At 45.2% G+C, this 19,032-nt stretch overlaps 1 protein-coding gene across 1 annotated transcript; it reads left to right on the top strand.

Annotated features, from left to right (window-relative positions):
• The first annotated feature begins 1,494 nt into the window (after positions 1-1,494).
• F2RL1 (F2R like trypsin receptor 1) lies at positions 1,495-18,379 on the top strand. Its single transcript, XM_082724807.1, has 3 exons — positions 1,495-1,555; positions 6,387-6,833; positions 16,207-18,379. Exons 2-3 carry the CDS (start codon positions 6,752-6,754, stop codon positions 17,316-17,318), a joined length of 1,194 nt encoding a protein of 397 aa, XP_082580933.1. The 5' UTR covers positions 1,495-1,555; positions 6,387-6,751; the 3' UTR covers positions 17,319-18,379.
• Positions 18,380-19,032: the final 653 nt, after the last annotated feature.

Below are 19,032 nucleotides of genomic sequence, written 5' to 3'. Positions count from 1 at the left end.
CAAGATGGGAGAAGCCCCGCTCATTTATCCCCACTTGGAAGAAAGATTCCCACCAAACTTAGCCTAGGATTTAGCCCTAAGCAGGTAAGAAATAAACATCTATTGCAGTGGATCACTAAGACTTACAGATTTGTGTATTAGAGCAGCGAGCCTTATCTTAAAACCACCAAACCCGTGAACTGTTCAAGCTTCAAGGCCCTGTTCACCTGCCCTCTCCTTTAGAAAGCCTTTTCTGATTCCCCCAGGCAAGAGTCCTTCTGTGTTTGTCCACAGTCCTTCAAGGACGCACCACTTAGCACTACTCCCATCCCCAACACGTATCTGTGCATCTCTCTTCACATTGGGCCATCAGCTCAGTGGAAGCAAAGATACTGATGTTTGCAGTTCTAGATTTTAGCAGAATGACCGTAGGTGTGCAGTATATAAAAATTCTAGATTTTAGCAGAGTGAAAGATAGTAGGTGTGCAGTATATGAAAACTAATTCCTTCCTGGATATGTGTCGTGTTGCTTCTATGTGTGAGACACTACTCTAGCCCTGGGAATACAGCAGTGGGCAAAACATAAAAAACCCTGGTCCTCTACATTTTAAACCCTGATGTTTGCAGTGTTTTAGACACTGGCCTCCTTGTATTTTAAGGAGTGGTTTAAACTGGGACTTAAATACTAATTTGACATCATAGAGATGAGTGTGTAGGAGACCGCTGCCACCTTCAGATGGTGTTATTTCCTCAATCTTTTAAACAATTCTGCAAGCTAAAATGTTAAAAAAAAAAAAAAATCTCTGTAGTCCCAGAACTTGCATCACACTGCAGAGGAGTAACTAGGATTGTTAAGTAAATACATGTAGAGTAGCAATACTGGGGACGTGTGTGCCAAAGAAGAAAACAAACTGGAGGGAGGGGGTAATTTCATTTATTTTTATTTTTCTTTTATCTTTATTTTATTTTTTTTAATTTTTATTTTATTTTAAAAGATTTTATGTATTTATTTGACAGAGAGAGCCCCAGCGAGAGAGGGAACACAAGCATGGGGAGTGGGAGAGGGAGAATCAGGCTCCCTGCTCGGCAGGATGCAGGACTCGATCCCAGGACCCTGGGATCATGACCTGAGCCGAAGGCAGATGCTTAAGGACTGAGCCGTGCTGGCACCCCTGAAATAAGTAGTTCTTAGAAGGCCCCGCTGAGAAAATAGTGTTGTAGCAAATACCTGAATGAAGTGAAGACCGAAGCTATGAAGGTGTTTGAAGGGAAAGTATTCTGGGCACGGCTGGAGCAGATTGAGTGAGGGGAAGAAAAGAGATGAAGTAAAAGGGACTGTGTGTGTGTGTGTGTGTGTGTGTGTCTGTGTATGGGGGAGGAAGGCAGGATGCGTATACTTTTGACAGACTTTGGTTTGTATTCAGAAGGAAGTGGGGAACTACTTCAGTATTTGAAATAAGGAAGTGATCTCATCTGATACACATTTTAATAGGTTCACTCTGCCCGCCATATTGGGAGGAGACTGTGAGAGAGTCAGAGGGAGGGCACCAAGTCACAGGCTATTGCAAGAATCCAGGTAAGAAACAATGGTAACTCGTGCTCGCTTCGGCAGCACGTATACTAAAAAAAGAAGAAAAGAAAAAGAAACAATGGTAACTTGAACCAGCATGCTATTTTGGGTATTTTTTTCAAGGTATGATTTGTTGACAGATCAGGTGTGGAATATGGGAAAGAAGTCAAGGATGACTCCAACGTTTTTAAGCTGAGCACCTGGAAGGTCCGAGGTGCAGTTTAAGGAAATGAGAAAACTCTAACAGGTGCGGGGTAGATTTGGAATTGAGATTTGGATTTTTGCCTGGTGTGCCTATAGACAGACGCAAGTGGAGATGTTGAGCTGGAGGTGTGTGTTACATGCCTGGAATGGAGAAATCTGGGCTAGAATTGCAGATTTGGGAGTTGTCTGCATATAGATGGTATTTAGAACTGCAGGACTGGATTAGATCACCAAAGGAAGTGAGTGTATAGTGAAAAGAAAACAAGTCCAAGGACAAAATCAGAGGCACTCCAGAGTGTAGAATTCAGGAAGGTAAGTGAGGCTCTGAAAAGAACCAACTCCATATGAATTGCCAGGAGTAGGAAGAGAATGAAGACAAGAGTGGTCCTGGATGCCAAGTGTATATAGCATTCAAGCAGAAAGAACTCAGTCGTGTCAAATTTCACAGTTAGATTAAGGAACTTGAAGTCAGCATTGAGCAAAGGATTTACCAAACGAAGGTCACTGCTAACCTTGTTTGGAGTTTGCTCAATGCAATAGTGAATGGATGTAACTTTTCCCACCATTTATTATTTGGCCAGGAACCAGGTGCAAAGACTAGATCTTTTTTCTCCAGCAAGAGTTTGATGAGTTTGATAAATGGTTGTAAAATGGATTGAATGAAATGGCTTCTCCTTCAGTGTCTGGCCCATCCCATTTCCTACTTTATTTTCCTTAGAATTGTGGAGGGTGGGAAACCGCACAAACTTCCCAAACCCTGGAAGCCAGGCTATCTGGATTGGCGGTGTTTACTTCTCTGTTCAATTCCACAGCACCACATAGTACCCTAAGCCCTTCAGGGCAAAAAAAGTCATCAGCATCCAAAAAGAAATCACTGGAAAACATGGGACTGCAGACTTAAGTAATGCAGTTCATTTAGTTAGGCAGTTGGGAGAAAACACACTCATGAGATAACTCATCAGTGCTCAATAAAATATTTTCTTTGAAATGTTGATGATTCAAGGCATATTTACATAAAATACCAGTGAAAATTTAAGTCAGAACAGCTAGAGTTTTATGCAGTGTTCTCCGCAAAGACGAAGACTCTCTCCCTGGCCTAGTCTTCTACAGTAATCTCTTTTTTTTTTTTTTTTTTAAAGATTTTATTTGTTTATATGACAGACGGAGATCACAATTAGGCAGAGAGGCAGGCAGAGAGAAAGGAAGGGAAGCAGGCTCCCCACTGAGCAGAGAGCCCAACATGGGGCTGGATCCCAGGACCCCGAGATCATGACCTGAGCTGAAGGCAGAGGCTTTAACCCACTGAGCCACCCAAGTGCCCCAGTAATCTCTTTTGAGTATTTACTCTGCACCAGGAACTGTGCTAAGAAGCATTTATGGGCATTTAGCAAACTAAATCTTCACAACCATCCTACAAGAAAGGTACTATGGGGGCACCTGGGTGGCTCAGTGGGTTAAAGCCTCTGCCTTCGGCTCAGGTCATTATCCCAGGGTCCTGGGATGGAGCCCTACATCGGGCTCCCTGTTCAGCAGGGAGCCTGCTTCCCCCTCTCCTTCTCTGCCTCCCTCTCTGCCTGCCTCTCTGCCTACTTGTGATCTCTATCAAATAAATAAATAAAATCTTAAAAAAAAAAAAAAAAAGTATTGTTGACATCCCCAGATTATAGACAGCAAAATGGAGCCCGGGAAAAAGACTGAAGGGACATTATATGGATTGAGTATCTTCCCTAGTGAGAGATTCTTAGGAGAGGACTGATCTTAACCAGACGTGTCCCCTGGACAGGATGAGAAAGACCCCTACACTGCTTCTAGAAGGCACCTTTTCCTGGGAGGGCGTGAGGGCATAGGCTGAGGCAAGTGGCCCTGGGAGGCAGCCTCCTGAGAGCTAGACTGGGGGTTGAGGGTGTAAAGGAGACTGCAGAGAGAAAAGAAGGAAACAAATAGCCCATCTGTTGAGCTTTCACCAGGCTCAAACATGGTCACTATTTAATCCTCAGACACCTTTAAACTAAAAAGATATTGACTCCATTTTATAGGTAAAGAACCTAAAGCTTAGAGAGGGTAAGTAATTTCTCTAAGGTCACACAAATGTTAGCAAGGGGAGAAAGCAGAATTTCCCCAGTTTTATGATCTCAAGGCTAAGCCTTATCACATTCCCCAGAAAACTGGAGGTAGAACAAATGAGAGGTTCCTAGAGATGCACTACTGAAAAGCAGCCAGTGAAAAGAATTCTGGGGGCGCTTGGGTAGCTCAGACAGTTAAGAGTCTGACTCCTGGTTTCGGTATAGGTCATGATCTCAGGGTCCTGAGATCGAGTCCTATGTGGGGTTCTTTGCTCAGCAAGGGCTTGTCTTTCCTCTGCTCCTCCCCACCCCTGCTCTGTCTCTTCTGTCTCACTCACAAAGAAGATCTTAAAAAGGAAGGAAGGAAGGAAGGAAAGAGAAAGAAGAAAGAAAGAAAGAAAGAACCAATTAATTCTATACAGTCTTCCCTGGCCATTCTTGGCTGTATGTGTATTGAGAGGCAGTCCATTTCTGTTATTCAGGGAGCAATTATTCCATTCTAATGGCAGGTTCAAGGGCATTTGCTCCTCTTGGTTTTCAACCATTTATTTCCCTACTCTTTTTTTTTTTTAAGAGCCTTTTTTTTTTTTTTTTAAGATTTTATTTATTTATTTGACAGAGAGAGAGATCACAAGTAGTCAGAGAGGCAGGCAGAGAGAGGAAGAAGCAGGCTCCTAGCTGAGCAGAGAGCCTGACGTGGGGCTCGATCTCAGGACCCTGGGATCATGACCTGAGCCGAAGGCAGAGGCTTTAACCCACTGAGCCACCCAGGTGCCCCTATTTCCCTACTCTTACAAGTTCCTCTGTGAGGACCAAGGGAAAAGCAGAATGCTAACCATCCATGTAGGTAACTTGAGAAACGTCTTATTAGGGATATGGTTGGAACAAACTGCTAACATGATATTTTATACAATTTTGTCTGCCCAAATTATCTGGAGCCCATATTAGTTCTGCTCATTGGGATCAGTAAGAAGTCACAGAGGGTCCTTACAGGTCTGTGGCCATTTGGTTTATGGTTGTTCAAAAATTTACGATAGTCACCAGCAACTAACTGATTGACCAAACTTTAGTCCTCTAAGCAGAATGGTGGACTCTCAGGGCTCAAGCCTCTCAAGAGGCTGTCTAGACTCACCCAGTCCGGGCCCCTCACCCTGGGAGGGAGCGCCCGTCTCCCAGGTGCCACATGGATGCCCTGGTCCTTTGCTGCAAGTCCTGTAGTGATGTGGCCCTCTGTCTCAGCAGGCAGCTCTCAGGACTGTGACCAGTGGGACTTGCTAGAAATCTCTTTTGGGCCACCTGGGTGGCTCAGTTGTTAAGTGTATGCCTTCAGTTTGGGTCATGATCCTAGGTTTCTGGGATCGTGCCCCACAACAGGATCCCTGCTCAGCAGGGAGCCTGCTTCTTCCTCTCCCACTGCTTGTGTTCTCACTTTCACTGTCTCTGTAATAAATAAATACAATCTTAAAAAAAAAAAAAAAGAAATCTCTTTCTGTACTGAGGCACCATCAGCCTCCCACTGTGGCTTCTATATATTTCCGCTCTCAGAAAAACTCAAAACCTGTCTAATCCTCGTCTATGACCTAATTCTTCAAACATCTGAGGACAATACTGTTTCTGTTTTCTGCTCCTCCATCACCCAGTAGTTTAGTGGGGAACTTTAAAGTTTATTATTCATTTACTTTTTCCTTTCAAAGCAAGTAAAAAATATTACTTTTTGATTACATTATGATGCTGGCCCTTGTGCACCCATCCCCAAACTCTTGCTCCTTCTCTCCCCACCCCCATTACCTTCTTACATATTTCTTTGGGCTACCAGATCCCACTGCGGGGGAGACCCTGGTCGAAGCATTTAGAATGCAGTGATTAATAGAAAATGGCAGCCATAGACTAGAGATTAACTGTGGTGTGTGTTTACAAACTGTGCCTATAAACTGCATAACTGCGGGCAATTTTTCCAACCTTTCTGAACTCCACTTCCTCATCTGTAAATTGGAAATAATAAGCATACTTAATGCGCGGCTTGCGGTCGGTATTAAACTAGTGTTCCAAATCATTAGCTCCTGGCACTTAAGGTAGCTGTCCCAACTATCATCTCGCCCTTTACCTCACCGGGCGTGGAAATGGGGCTAGAAGGGGGTGAATAGGTTTGTTAGAGGTCACAGCTAGTTAACAGCAGAGCAGAAACATAATTTCAGATCCTTGACCCCTGGCCTTCCTGCTCCCCACTGCTTTTGCTGGTGTCCGCAGCCATCCACCATGTCTCTGCAGATTAAAAAGTCACTCCTACAAAACAAAACAAAGCATACAAAAAAAAAAAAAAAAAAAAAAAATCCAACAAACTCACCCCTTATCCCCCCCATTGCTCGCTACACTGGGAAGCCTCTACCAATTACCAGTGACGAAGTCCGTGAGTTGGGGCGTTGGCTTTTTCCCATTTAACAAAGGGGAGGGAAAGACATGGAAGACCCCCGTTCCACAAGAGTAATTAAAGGGTAATGGGAGTTCTGGGCGGGGCCGGGTCTGCGAGAACTCGCGGTCACAGCGCTCCTGTCATTTGCATTCCAATACAGCTACTTCACCGGCCCAGCCCCGCCCGCCGGCGGCTCCCGCACCCTCTGGCCGGCGGCCTGAGCACCTGCAGCGCGTAGGTGGAGGTGCGCGAGCCGGGCCAGACTGCCGGGAGCCGGACTCGAGCGCCGGGCGTTCGAGAGGCGGGGTCGAGCCGTGCGTCCCGGCCCGGGGGCGTGGCCTCGCGCAGGTGCGCCGAGCGGCTCGGGTTTCACTGAAACTTACCCAGGTCCCGGGAGGCTCCAGGAGATACTTGGATTGGCGCAGGTGAGACCGCGGCTTCTTCGCCGAGCGGCGAGGGGGACTCCGAGTTTGGAATCACTGCCGGCGAGTGCCCTGCCCGCCCGACGTCGGGGCTGCAAGAAGGATGCGTGGCATAAGCGCGGCGTGGCTGCTGGGGGGCGCCATCCTGCTGGCGGCCTCCGTCTCCTGCAGTCCCACCATTCAAGGTGAGAAATTGGTCAGGGAGGGCTCCTGTAGTTGAGGAGCAGGGGTCTAAGGCACACTGGCAGGTAGTGGAAGCGGGCAGGTGCGCGAAGGGTGTCCTGCTGCCGCTGCCACCACTTTCCGCATCCACCTCTAGGTGACTTCGGTGGGGATCCCTGCGCCGGGAGGGCTTACCGGCTAGGACATCCTTGGAGAGGCAGCGGTCCGCGGAGGGAGGAGGAGGGAATGGGCTCAGCCTCCCTGCCCCCTGGTTGGCTTTCCGCCAATACTGAGGGGCTGACCCCTCAGGACCCTTTGGAGTTAGTTGGCTCGGAGCGGTGTGGAATGGGTGAGAGCCCCGGGCCTGAGAAACATCTGTGTCGCGTGTGTGTTTTTGTTTGTTTTTTTTTAAAGATTTTATTTATTTGACAATGAGATCACAAGTAGGCAAAGAGGCAGGCGGGGTGGGGGAGCAGGCTCCCCGCTGTGCAGAGAGTCCCATGCGGATCTCGATCCTAGGACCCTGGGATCATGATCTGAGCCGAAGGCAGAGGCTTAATCCAGTGAGCCACCCAGGCGCCCTGTGTCGCTTTTTGCGACCCCCTTGGGCTTTTGGAACCGCGTCTTCGGGGTGGGCTCACGTAGTTCCAAACTTTCCGGGAGGTGGGGCGCAGAGCTCCTCCGGTACTGTGGATGCCCCAGGTCTGGAAGGGCTGGACCCCGCTGGGTCTTGGGCCCAAGGAGCGCTCAGCCTCGAGTTTTAGACAAGTTGCGCGTCGCGCGGATTTTACAAATGGGACTTCCTGGACTGTGCCTTCTATTCGGCCAAGTGATCTTACGGCCCCGGCTTTCAGGCCTTTGTGTGCCACACGTAGCATACTTTGGCGGGCACCCAGGTGCGTACGGCCGAGGCTGCCAGCTCCGGGAGTGGAACACCGAGCGGCATGGGAGCGGCCGGGCGGTGCTGACTTGTGCGGAGGCTGCTGGTTTCCCCCGTTGTGCTGCGCGGGATGTGCTCCAGCCTGTACTCCCGAGGACGGGGTCTCCCCGGCTGAGCGTGCCTCTGCCGGCCTGGGGGTTCCTTGGCAGGAATCACGCTACTGCGTTGCTAACGGCTGGCCGGCTGTTTGGAGCTGCCAGAGTAGCCTTAAATGGGAGGTTTTCATTTCCCTGCGAAATTTGCAGACCTGCTGTAAAAGGCGGGTCACTTTTTATCTTCTTCGTAAAAACATTGTAAAAGAGCAAATCACTGTCGGTTTGAATTATGAATTAGACTTAAGAATGTGACCCTTCTTCCTCTGGAGTTACAGAAAAGGATGTTATATATACTTGAAAACTGCACCACTATATACATTTTTATTGGTCGGCCTTAGAGTGAAGGCATTTATTTATTACCAGGAACATTGAAATTGTGGTGAACACTTTACGATTTGCCTCTGTCTTTTAAAGTTGGTCCCTTAGGGGCGCCTGGGTGGCTCAGTGGGTGAAAGGCTCTGCCATTGGCTCAGGTCATGATCCCAGGGTCCTAGGATGGAGGCCCGCATGGGGCTCTCTGCTCAGCGGGGAGCCTGCTTCCCCCTCTCTCTGCCTGCCTCTCTGCCTACTTGTGATCTTTGTTAAAAAAAAAAAAAAAAAAGACTTTTTTTTTTAAAAAAAGAATGCTTTGGCTTTAAAGTTGGACCCTTAAAATTCCGGAGCAAAACTAAGGATGTGCAAACATTAAAAACAAAAAAAATATGTAGGTGTAGATGACTGAATGCTTTTCTGATTTAGACAGGTTCATAGAGGAAGATAGCCCTGAATATTTGACTGACTGTTTACAAATTGAGAGGACTGAGTTGGGGGGGTGCGCACTGGTTCCTGGAGAATATAGTGAACTTGTTTAACGACAACAACAACAAAACCAAGTTACTTGTTAACCAGAACTATTTAATATTGCTCCTTGAGGGTTTTGTTTTGTTTTGTTTTCCCTTCCCTCCACAAACTTTCATTCCTTTTGCATAGTAACTTTCCTAAAGGCTTGGTAATGTCTTTCTGCCAGACAGACATTAAGGTAGGTGGAGCTTTTCTCAATGGAGAATGATTGAGAAATAGAGCATCCCAAGGTTTTTATGCCCCTTAGTATACTTCTTTGCTCATCCCTTCATAGTTTGACCGATATGCATGCTCCTCAGTTTCCTACAGGGCAGATACTGAGTTTGATTTTCTTCTCAGTTTTCTTTTTTTTTGGACTGATTCTGGGAGGGCAACTCCACCAAAGATACACCCTTCTCATTTTACAGAGGGGGGCCATGAAATTGGGGTGGGGGTAGGGAAGACACTCCATCAGATCACATTTGCATTCCTGTCCCAACAGTAATTGACAGTTGTTTGTGTAAATAAGTTTAATTTTGTCTCCACACTGGATTGGAAACTGAGAGGCCAGGGACCCTAGTGTCGTCATCACCACCATAGTCCAGCACAGTCTCATTATCTAAAGGAGGTCAATAAATACCAAAAGAGGAATGAAGTGAGTAGGTTTGCCCAGAGTGGCTGCGTAGGGTGGTAGCAGTTGGGGATTTACATCAGCTTGTTTTAGGCATTTACTATTTTTTTTTTTAAAGATTGTATTTATTTATTTGACAGAGAGAGACAGCAGAGAGGGAACACAAGCAGGGGGGAGTGTGAGAAGGAGAAGCAGTCTTCCCATCAAGCAGAGAGCCTGATGCAGGGCTCTAATTCCAGGACCCTGGGATCATGACCTGAGCTGAAGGGTAATAACTGAGACACCCAGGCGCTCCTAGGCGTTTATTTCTTTCTGCCATCTCACAAGCCTGGGAAGTCCCCGGTGATGCATTTGTTTCTCTTTTGGAGCCTGAAAGTTCTGTTCTCTTTGTAACTGATTATGAATTACACAAGTAGTATGTGATCTAGACACGTTCTGGAGAGCAATAATGACCATAGTTGTGTGGAGGGGTAGAGGGAGAGGGAGAGAGAATCCTAAGAAGGCTCCACCCCAGGCACGCCACAAAAAAATTTTTTTGAAAAAGAAAAGTTTAATTAAATCATATTTAGTACTCAGGGGCACCTGGGTGGCTCATTTTGTTAAGTGCCCGACTCTTAATCTCAGCTCAGGTCTTGATCTCAGGGTATTGAGTTCAAGCCCTTCTTTGGACTTCATGCTGGGTGTGGAGCCTACTTTAAAAAAAAAAAAATCATTTTCGGAGTCCTGGGTGGCTCAGTTGCTCTAGGGTCTGATTTTGGCTCAGGTCATGATCTCAGGGTCCTGGGATCAAACCCTGAATCGGGTTCCCTGCACGCTCTCTCAAATAAATAAATAAAAATCTTTTTTAAAAAATCATTTTCAGGGGCGCCTGGGTGGCTCAGTGGTTTGGGCTGCTGCCTTCAGCTCAGGTCATGATCTCAGGGTCCTGGGATTGAGCCCCGCATCGGGCTCTCTGCTCCGCAGGAAGCCTGCTTCCCTCTCTCTCTCTCTCTGCCTGCCTCTCTGCCTACTTGTGATCTCTGTCTGTCAAATAAATAAATAAAATCTTTAAAAAAAAATCATTTTCAGGGCGCCAGGATGGCTCAGGGGTTAATCGTCTGCCTTTGGCTCAGGTCATGATCCAGGGTCCTGGGATCAAGTCCCATGTTAGGCTCCCCGCTCAGTAGGAAACTGGCTTCTCCCTCTCCTACTCCCTCTGTTTGTGTTCCCTCCCTCACTGTCTCCCTATCTGTCAAATAAATAAACAATATTTTTTAAGGAAATCATTTTCAGTACCCAAAGTAAACCACTGCTGACATCATACATCCATGCATAAAATACGTATTCACCCAAAAATCTTTCTGTGGGGCACCTGGGTGGGCTCAGTCTGTTAGGCTCTTGGTGTTGGCTCAGGTTGTGATCTCATGGATCGTGGGATCAAGCCCCATGACTTGGTCCTGTCCCTCCCCCTACGCGTGGAGCCCTCTCCCCAGTAAATAAATCTTTATCTTTTAAAAAATATTTTATTTTTTTATTTGATTGAGTGAGAGCACGAGTAGGGGTAGGGGCAGAAGGAGAAGCAGATTCTCAGCTGAGCTGAGCAGGGAGCCCAGCGTGGGGCTTGATCTCGGATTGGCGCAGTCATGACCCCAGCTGAAGGCAACCGCTTAGCTGATTGAGCCACCCATGTGCCCCTAAATTTAAAAAAAACCAAAAAAAAACCAAAAAAACCACAACAAAACATTTTTAAATTCTACAGTTTGTTCTAGGAGGATTTACAATAATTTTTAAATTAGTCTTCTGTTAATAGATGCATTGGGTATTTCTGGTGTTTTGTAATAAGAGAGAAATATTATAATAAATGTGAAGATGGGACTCTAAATTTGTGTTTGGTTTCTTGCTTGCCTTGTGCATAGTTACTAATTAACCTGGATAGATGATGTTTTGGTCAAGTCTGTGTTTGACTTTCTTATGGTTTTATTAGCTAGGCAAGTGTTGAGATGAAAACAGCTCATCCTGAAAGAACAAATGAAAATTTACTAATGTGTACCTGGGGTGGGGTGGGGGGACAGGGTCCTCTGGTATTTGAAGCTTTTCGTTTTCAGCCTATGTTCCCAGAGGTTGAAAGCAAATAGATTTGGGGTGAGGGAGTAGTAAAGATAAGGATACAAGAGGAGAGAGAGTTAACACAAATAAAATACTTGCTCAGTACTTGTGGTTTGGTGGGAGGAGAGGGCCACGGAAGGATGCTTCAAATAGCAAAGAGCAAGTAGTAGTTTCAAGATCTATATACGTATTTAAGAGAATGGGGGCAGGGCAGAGGAAGAGAGAATCTTAAGCAATGAGTGCAGAGTGGGATCTCACAAGCTTAAGATCACGACCTCGGCCAAAGCCAGGCACAAGCCCGAGATCATGACCTCTGCTGAAGCCAAGAGTCAGATGTTCAACTGACTGAGCCACCCAGGCGCCCCACAGGTAGTAGTTTCAAAGTTAAAAGTTTTTCATACATTTTTCTTGAAAGTAAACCAGAATTGTTCTAAAAAGGTGAAAAATCCCCCATTCTCTCTCCTCTCCAGTCTCAGCCAACTTCTCTGGACAAACACTATATATTTTGTAACAATAGAAGGATTTTATTGTATATACTCTGCAACAGTCATTTTTCTAACATAACCTGCTCATGGTCACTGTAGGGAATTCTGTGTAGGGAACTTTTATAGGGGGGAATATTATTCATTTTATAAATGTCATAAGTTACTGAATGAATCTTTTAATTTTTTAAATTTAATTTTTAATTAAATAATTTATTTATAATTTATTTTAAGTAATCTTTGTAATTATTGTGGGGCTCGGACTCATGACTTAGAGATCAGGAGTTGCATGCCTTACCGACTGAGCCAGCCAGGCACCCCAAACTGGTCTTTTTAATGGTCGTTGAGACTAGCATTTTGTTTTGTCAGGATAAACAATAGTGCAGTAAATATTCTTGTATATTCAGTATTTCTGTGCATATTAGCTAGTATATGTGCAGGGCAAATTTCTGTAACTACGTTGATAGGTCCTGGGGCAAGTACACTTTAAATCTTCCTGTTTTGCCACGTTGACCTCCAAAAAGATTGTACCAGTTTACATTCCTTTGACAAAGAAATTCAAACAATGTAGAGGTGTGTGAAGAAAAAAAGGAAAGTTCTCCCTTCCCCACCCACTTTACAGAGATGGCTTTTTATACTTTGGTGGATATCCCTCTAGATTTCAGATGTTGCATATAAATGCGTATTTTGTTGTTCTGGAAGCATGTTGTTCTGTCAGTTGCTTTTTTCTGTCCACAGTAAAGTGTAGTTATTTTTGCATTTCAGAGATAGGTAGAGTGTCTACTATTAATGTTAGGGACCATCTGGGGATTTGGTAAATTAGGAATAGGGACTGATGAACATTGTTTATTTCCTGTTGCAGTGGGGGTGGGAGATGATTTTACACCCAGTCCTTCATATGTGTTCAAAATTCATATATGCATTTAATGTTTTCTATGAAATAGAAATGATTTTACCAAGGGGTGGGAGGGGGGTGCTCCTGGGTGGCTCGGTCTGTTGAGCATCTGACCCTTGGTTTTGGCTCAGGTCATGATATGAGGGTCGTGGGATTGAGACCCCCATCGCACAGTGCATAGTCTGTTCAGGATTCTCTCCCTTTCCATCTCCCCCCCCTTTCTCGCTCATGCATGGGTGCCCTCTATCTCAAATAATATCGTTAAAAAAATGATTTTACCCTATTTACAGGTGGGAGATTATTTGTAGGTAGGTAGGTAGGTAGATAGTTGGGAGCTGGGATAGTATCAGTTCTAGACAAGTTCTGTGAGTCTTGGTGACTGGTACAGAGCATTGCATGGGGTAAACATCTGTGCATTATGCTGAAAAGACATTAAGGATCTCTGAGTAGCATCTTGATGTTCACTAGTGTTAAACAGCGTGCTGTTTTTGTGCTCTGTGACCAGTACAGTGCATACAGTTAACAGGAGTGCTGTTTTTGATTGAGACAATTCAAGGACGTATTTTAGAATATTCTCAGGAAATTGCTCTCAATCCCTCCCTCCCTTTCCTCTTTTTTTTTTTTTTTTAAAAAAAGCGTTTCTTGGGCGCCTGGGTGGCTCAGTGGGTTAAGCCGCTGCCTTCGGCTCGGGTCATAATCTCAGGGTCCTGAGATCGAGGCCCACATCGGGCTCTCTGCTCAGCAGGGAGCCTGCTTCCCTCCCTCTCTCTCTGCCTGCCTCTCCGTCTACTTGTGATCTCTGTCTGTCAAATAAATAAATAAAATCTTAAAAAAAAAAAAAAGCGTTTCTTGCTCTTTTTTCCCCCTCTTTATTTTAGTATTTTTATTTAAAACAAAATTTGATCTCTTTACATCAAACTCCTGACCTTATGTGTTTGATACTATGGAGAGTTTTAAACATCTGAAAGTAGATTATAGTGAATCCATGCACTCCACACGCGGGTTGTAGCGTGTATCATTACTTCTTTTATTGCCAACTAGTATTCCATTGAATGCATATACCACGTTTTGTTTATCCATTCATCCATTGATGAACTTTTGGGTTGTTTCCCCCTTTTCTAAAGTTTTTAATTATTTTTTTCATTTTTAAAGATTTGTTTATTTGACAGAAACAGAGAGAGGGAACACAAGCAGGGGCAGAGGGAGGGGGTAAGCAGGCTCTCAAGCAGGGAGCCTGATGTGGGGCTCAATCCCGGGAACCCGGGACCATGACCCAAGCCGAAGGCAACCGCTTAACCTACTGAGCCACCCACGTGTCCCTGGGTGTTTTTTTACTGTGGGTTTTAGTTAGGTATCTGAGGAATACTGTAATATATAGCAATATTTTATTTTACTTATTTATTTATGTTCCTTTTTTAAAGATACTGTTTATTTATTTGACAGAGAGAGACTCAGCAAGAGAGGGAATAGAAGCAGGGGGAGAGGGTGAGGGAGAAGCAGGCTTCCCGCTGAGCAGGGAGCCCAACATGGGGTTCGATCCCGGGACCCTGGGATCATGATCTGAGCTGAAGGCAGATGCTTAACAACTGAGTCACCCAGGTGCCCCAGTATTTTGTTATTTTTAATTTAAAAATAATTCATATGCTTCTTAAAGCATTGTGAAAGACGTTGGGTAGAAGGAGAGTTGGGCGTATCCTAAGTGCTTAGTTTCCTGTGGCTGCCGTAACAGTAGCCACTAGCTGGTGGCTTTCAGCAATAGAAATTTATTCATTCACAGTTCTGGGGGGCAGAGGTCTGAATTCAAGGCATTAGCACATCTGAAGACTCTCGGGGAGAATTTGTTCCGTTTTTTCCAGCATCTCATGGTTGGTTTTACTTGGCATTCCTTGGCTTGTTCCTCAGCATTCTTCCAGCCTCTGCCTCCATCTTCATACGGTTTTCTCCTTTTGGTCTTGTCTTCTGTTTTTCTCAAGTGTCTGCCTGCCTTTCTCTTAGAAAGACACTTGTCATTAGATTTGGGGCCCACCTAGATAATCCAGAATGGTGTTCTCGTATCAAGATCCTTAATTATGTCTATGAATATCATTTTTTTTTAAGAGAAGGATTTTATTTATTTATTTATTTGAGAGAGCACACACACGAGTACACAAGCAGGAGGGGAGAAGTGGAGGGAGAGGGAAAGAGAATCTCAGGCAGACTCCCCACTGAGCACAGAGCCTGATGTGGGACTGACCTTAGGACCCTATGATCATGGCCTGAGCAGAAATCAGGAGTTAGATGTTCAGCTGACTGAGCCACCAGTTGCCCCCCAAAGATCCTTTTTTCCCTCCCTCTCTCCCTTCCTTCCAGTCTTCTTTATTAGAGAGAGGAGAAACAGAGCACATGGAGGGGGAGAGGGAAAGGGAGAAGCAGACTCCTCCCCGAGCAGGGAGCCCAGTGTGGGGCTCAGTTCCAGGACCCGTGGGTCATGACCTGAACCAAAGGCAGACGCTTAACTGACTGAGCCACTCAGGCACCCTCCCTCCATGAACACTTGGTTAGGCGGGATGTAGGCTGGGTGTGCCATTTGTGTGTGGTTTCTAAAGTTGAATGCACATACGGAAATGACAGCATAAATTGTTGGTACTTGCTTGAAAGTCAGAGATTTGTCTGAACACAAATAGTGCACTGACATGTTCAGTGACCCTGAGGTCAGAAGACTTGCCTGCCAGCTGGCCTCCGTAGGAAGGTTTCTAAGAGGCCCACACAGAAGCAGGGAAATCCCTGCCCATGGCTTGCACTGTCCTTGTGGGTAGAGAGGGAATGTCCCTTGTGCTCCTGGAAATCTCCCTGTGACTTTGGGAGAGGGAATGTCCCTGTGACTTTGGGAGAGGGAATGACTGGCCAGGCTGGATCCTGTCTCACAGCCAGAGAGAGATGGCCATTGTACAACAGTTAGGAGCTAATAACTGTGGATAGTTTGTAAAACAATAAATTGAAAGACTCAGTTTCTTTTGAGTCCTAGAAATCAATGTTCTATTTCACATGTATCCTACAACCTTCTAATAAAAAAAAAAAAATTGTAAAAACAAAGAAACAAAACCCAATAATCCCATCACCTGAAGAAAGCATTTATAAGCCTTTTGTATACTCCTTCTGTCTTTGTCTAAAGTTCTTTTATTTAAGGATTTTATTTACTTACTTGAGAGAGGGAGCGCACATGCAAGTGGTTGAGGGGGAGAAGAGGGGGAGGAGAGGGAGAGAATCTCAAGCAGACTCCACACTGAGCATAGAGCGAGGCAGGGCTCAGTCTCATGACCTCATGACCTCATGACCTCAGTGGAAACCGAGAGGCAGACACCTAACCAACTGAGCCACTCAGGAGCCCCTGAAGTACTTTTATTTAAGCCATTACTGCTGAAAGAGTAATCCCTGTAATGACCCTTGTCTGCCTTGCCTTTTTTGTATAGGAACCAATAGAACCTCCAAAGGAAGAAGTCTCATTGGTAAGATTGAGAGCTCCTCTCAGATCACTGGGAAAGGAGTTACCGTGGAACCAGGCTTTTCTGTGGATGAGTTTGCTGCCTCCGTCCTCACTGGAAAACTGACCACCGTCTTTCTTCCAGTTGTCTACACAATTGTATTTGCGATTGGTTTGCCAAGTAACGGCATGGCTCTCTGGGTCTTTCTTTTCCGAACAAGGAAGAAGCACCCTGCTGTGGTTTACATGGCCAATCTAGCCTTGGCAGACCTCCTCTCTGTGATCTGGTTCCCTCTGAAGATTGCATATCACATACATGGCAACAACTGGATTTACGGGGAAGCTCTTTGCAAAGTACTCATTGGCTTTTTCTATGGCAACATGTACTGTTCCATTCTCTTCATGACCTGCCTCAGTGTGCAGAGGTATTGGGTCATTGTGAATCCTTTGGTGCACCCCAGGAAGAAGACAAACATTGCCTTTGGGCTCTCGCTGGGAATATGGCTGCTGATTCTGCTGGTCACCATCCCCCTGTATGTTGTGAAGCAGACTGTGTACATTCCAGCCCTTAACATCACAACCTGCCATGATGTATTGCCTGAGGAGGTGTTGGTAGGGGACATGTTCAATTATTTCCTCTCTCTGGCCATCGGAGTCTTTCTGTTCCCAGCCTTCCTCACAGCCTCTGCCTATGTGCTGATGATCCGAACACTCCGGTCTTCTGCGATGGATGAAAACTCGGAAAAGAAGAGGCAGAGAGCCATCAAACTCATTGTCACCGTCCTGGCCACTTACCTGATCTGCTTCACTCCTAGTAACCTTCTGCTTGTGGCCCATTATTTCCTGATTAAAACCAGGAGCCAGAGCCACGTCTATGCAGTGTACATTTTAGCCCTCTGTCTTTCCACGCTCAACAGCTGCATTGACCCCTTCGTCTACTACTTTGTTTCCCAAGACTTCAGGGATCACGTGAAGAACGCGCTCCTCTGTCGAAGTGTCCGTACTGTGCGGCAGATGCAGATATCCCTCACATCACAAAAGTTCTCCAGGAAGTCCAGCTCTTACTCTTCGAGTTCAACCAGTGTTAAGACCTCTTACTGAGTTATTCAGCGTCTCTGTAAAACCACGGGGGGGATGTGCAACCTGCGTAATGTACGGGTGTGTTTCTGTTGTTCTCTGACCCAGTGGATCTCACCACACACCATGTATATGGAGCACCTCTGAGGATGGCTAGAAGCTCCCTGTTACCATGAGGGAAGTCTCTCAAATCAACCAAGATGGCAGTTTCAGAATTCCTCTCCTCAGGTGCTCCCGGAAATGGAACTAACAGAAGCAGACTTCTCAGAAGGCAGTGAGAAAACAGAAGCTCAGGGTCACTAGTTCTTACTAGCGCTGACGTGAAGGCATAGTTCGTAGGAGAACCTTACAGCCGTGTGGGAGCTTCCGTGTCCTCTGAGATGAGCAGTTCAAGGGACTGACTGTATAGATTGAGGAAAGTGAGGAGGTGAAGAAGCTATGCGAGTCGGGGTTGCTTCCATTCCAACCGGGGACAGCGGTTAGGATTGGACTGTAGACTTACAGCGTTCAGTGGGGTTCTTCTACACCTCCTGTGGATCTTGTTTAAAAATGGGGGTTCGTCAGACTCAGGAATGAGAGGGCTCAGGGTCTGAGGTAACTGCATTTTAACAGGATTCTGCCATGCACACTCGGGCTCACCCAGGTTTGAGAACCGCCGGTCTGGGTCCCAAGGGAGAAGCAAACTGCTGTGTGTCTCTTCTGTGAGAATACATTGAAGATTTTAAATGTGGAAACACAAAGTTTGTGTAACTTTATATCGACTCAATCTTCAGGTGATCTGAGATATAGATGGTTTCAGAGTGAGAGGGGATTTTACCACTTAGTGTTTTCTAGAATTATAGTTGAACTATTTATTGTTAGTTTTTTTTTTCACTTGCTACAAATACGAAATTGTAATGCCTTCATTATATTTGAACCACATCTGTTTGGAAAAGAATGCAAAAGAGATGTGATTTGTAATATATTTAGGGGGTACATATTCCAAACTGAATTTGTATAACTTGTATTTGTGAATTTTTGGAAATAATCTCATTGTAATGATTGATTTATAAATAACACATGACCCCTTTTTTTTTTACAACTTATTTTTGAGTTGTGTGTTTTGTGGGTTTTTTAAAGGAGGGTGTGGGAAACAGGAAGCCCCAGCATCACTCCTATAAAAAGCAATGTGAAGCTCACGTCATATTTTCCTAGGTAAATAGGTAAATATAGTACATATTGCTTGATGACAGTTGTTTTCACATAACATTTTAGAATTTCTTCCATTCACTGTCTGTTCATTGACCTCCATTTTTCATGGATACAGACTCTAATTTGGGGGATATATTAAGATGTATTTAGCCATTCCCCTAGCATTGTCTCCTGAAATCTCTCTCTCTTTGTTTTTATTGTTGTTATTAAAACGGTGCTTCACTGGACATCTGTGTAGACATGTTTGTGAGTATTTCTGTAGGATAAGTTCCTAGAAGTGGAATGACCAGGTCAGAAGTCAGATTACCATTTTAAATTTTGGTAACTCTTGCCAAATTGCCTTCAGTAATTTATATTTCAATCAGAATAGTACATTTGCACCTGTTTCCTGAAATGCTCATCCATATTTAGTCTGTCAGTCTTTTACAATTTTGCTAATCTGACTAGAAACAGAATCTTACTGTCCTAATTTGTATGGAAGCAGCATAGCCTTGTGGAGAAACAGAGCTGGCGTCTGACCCCCTCATAGTTGGTTTCATGAGCTAAG

The sequence above is a fragment of the Mustela nivalis genome (assembly GCF_964662115.1).
Source record: "Mustela nivalis genome assembly, chromosome: 3".
NCBI lineage: Eukaryota > Metazoa > Chordata > Mammalia > Carnivora > Mustelidae > Mustela > Mustela nivalis.
This window is presented reverse-complemented; position numbering and strand designations above follow the sequence as displayed.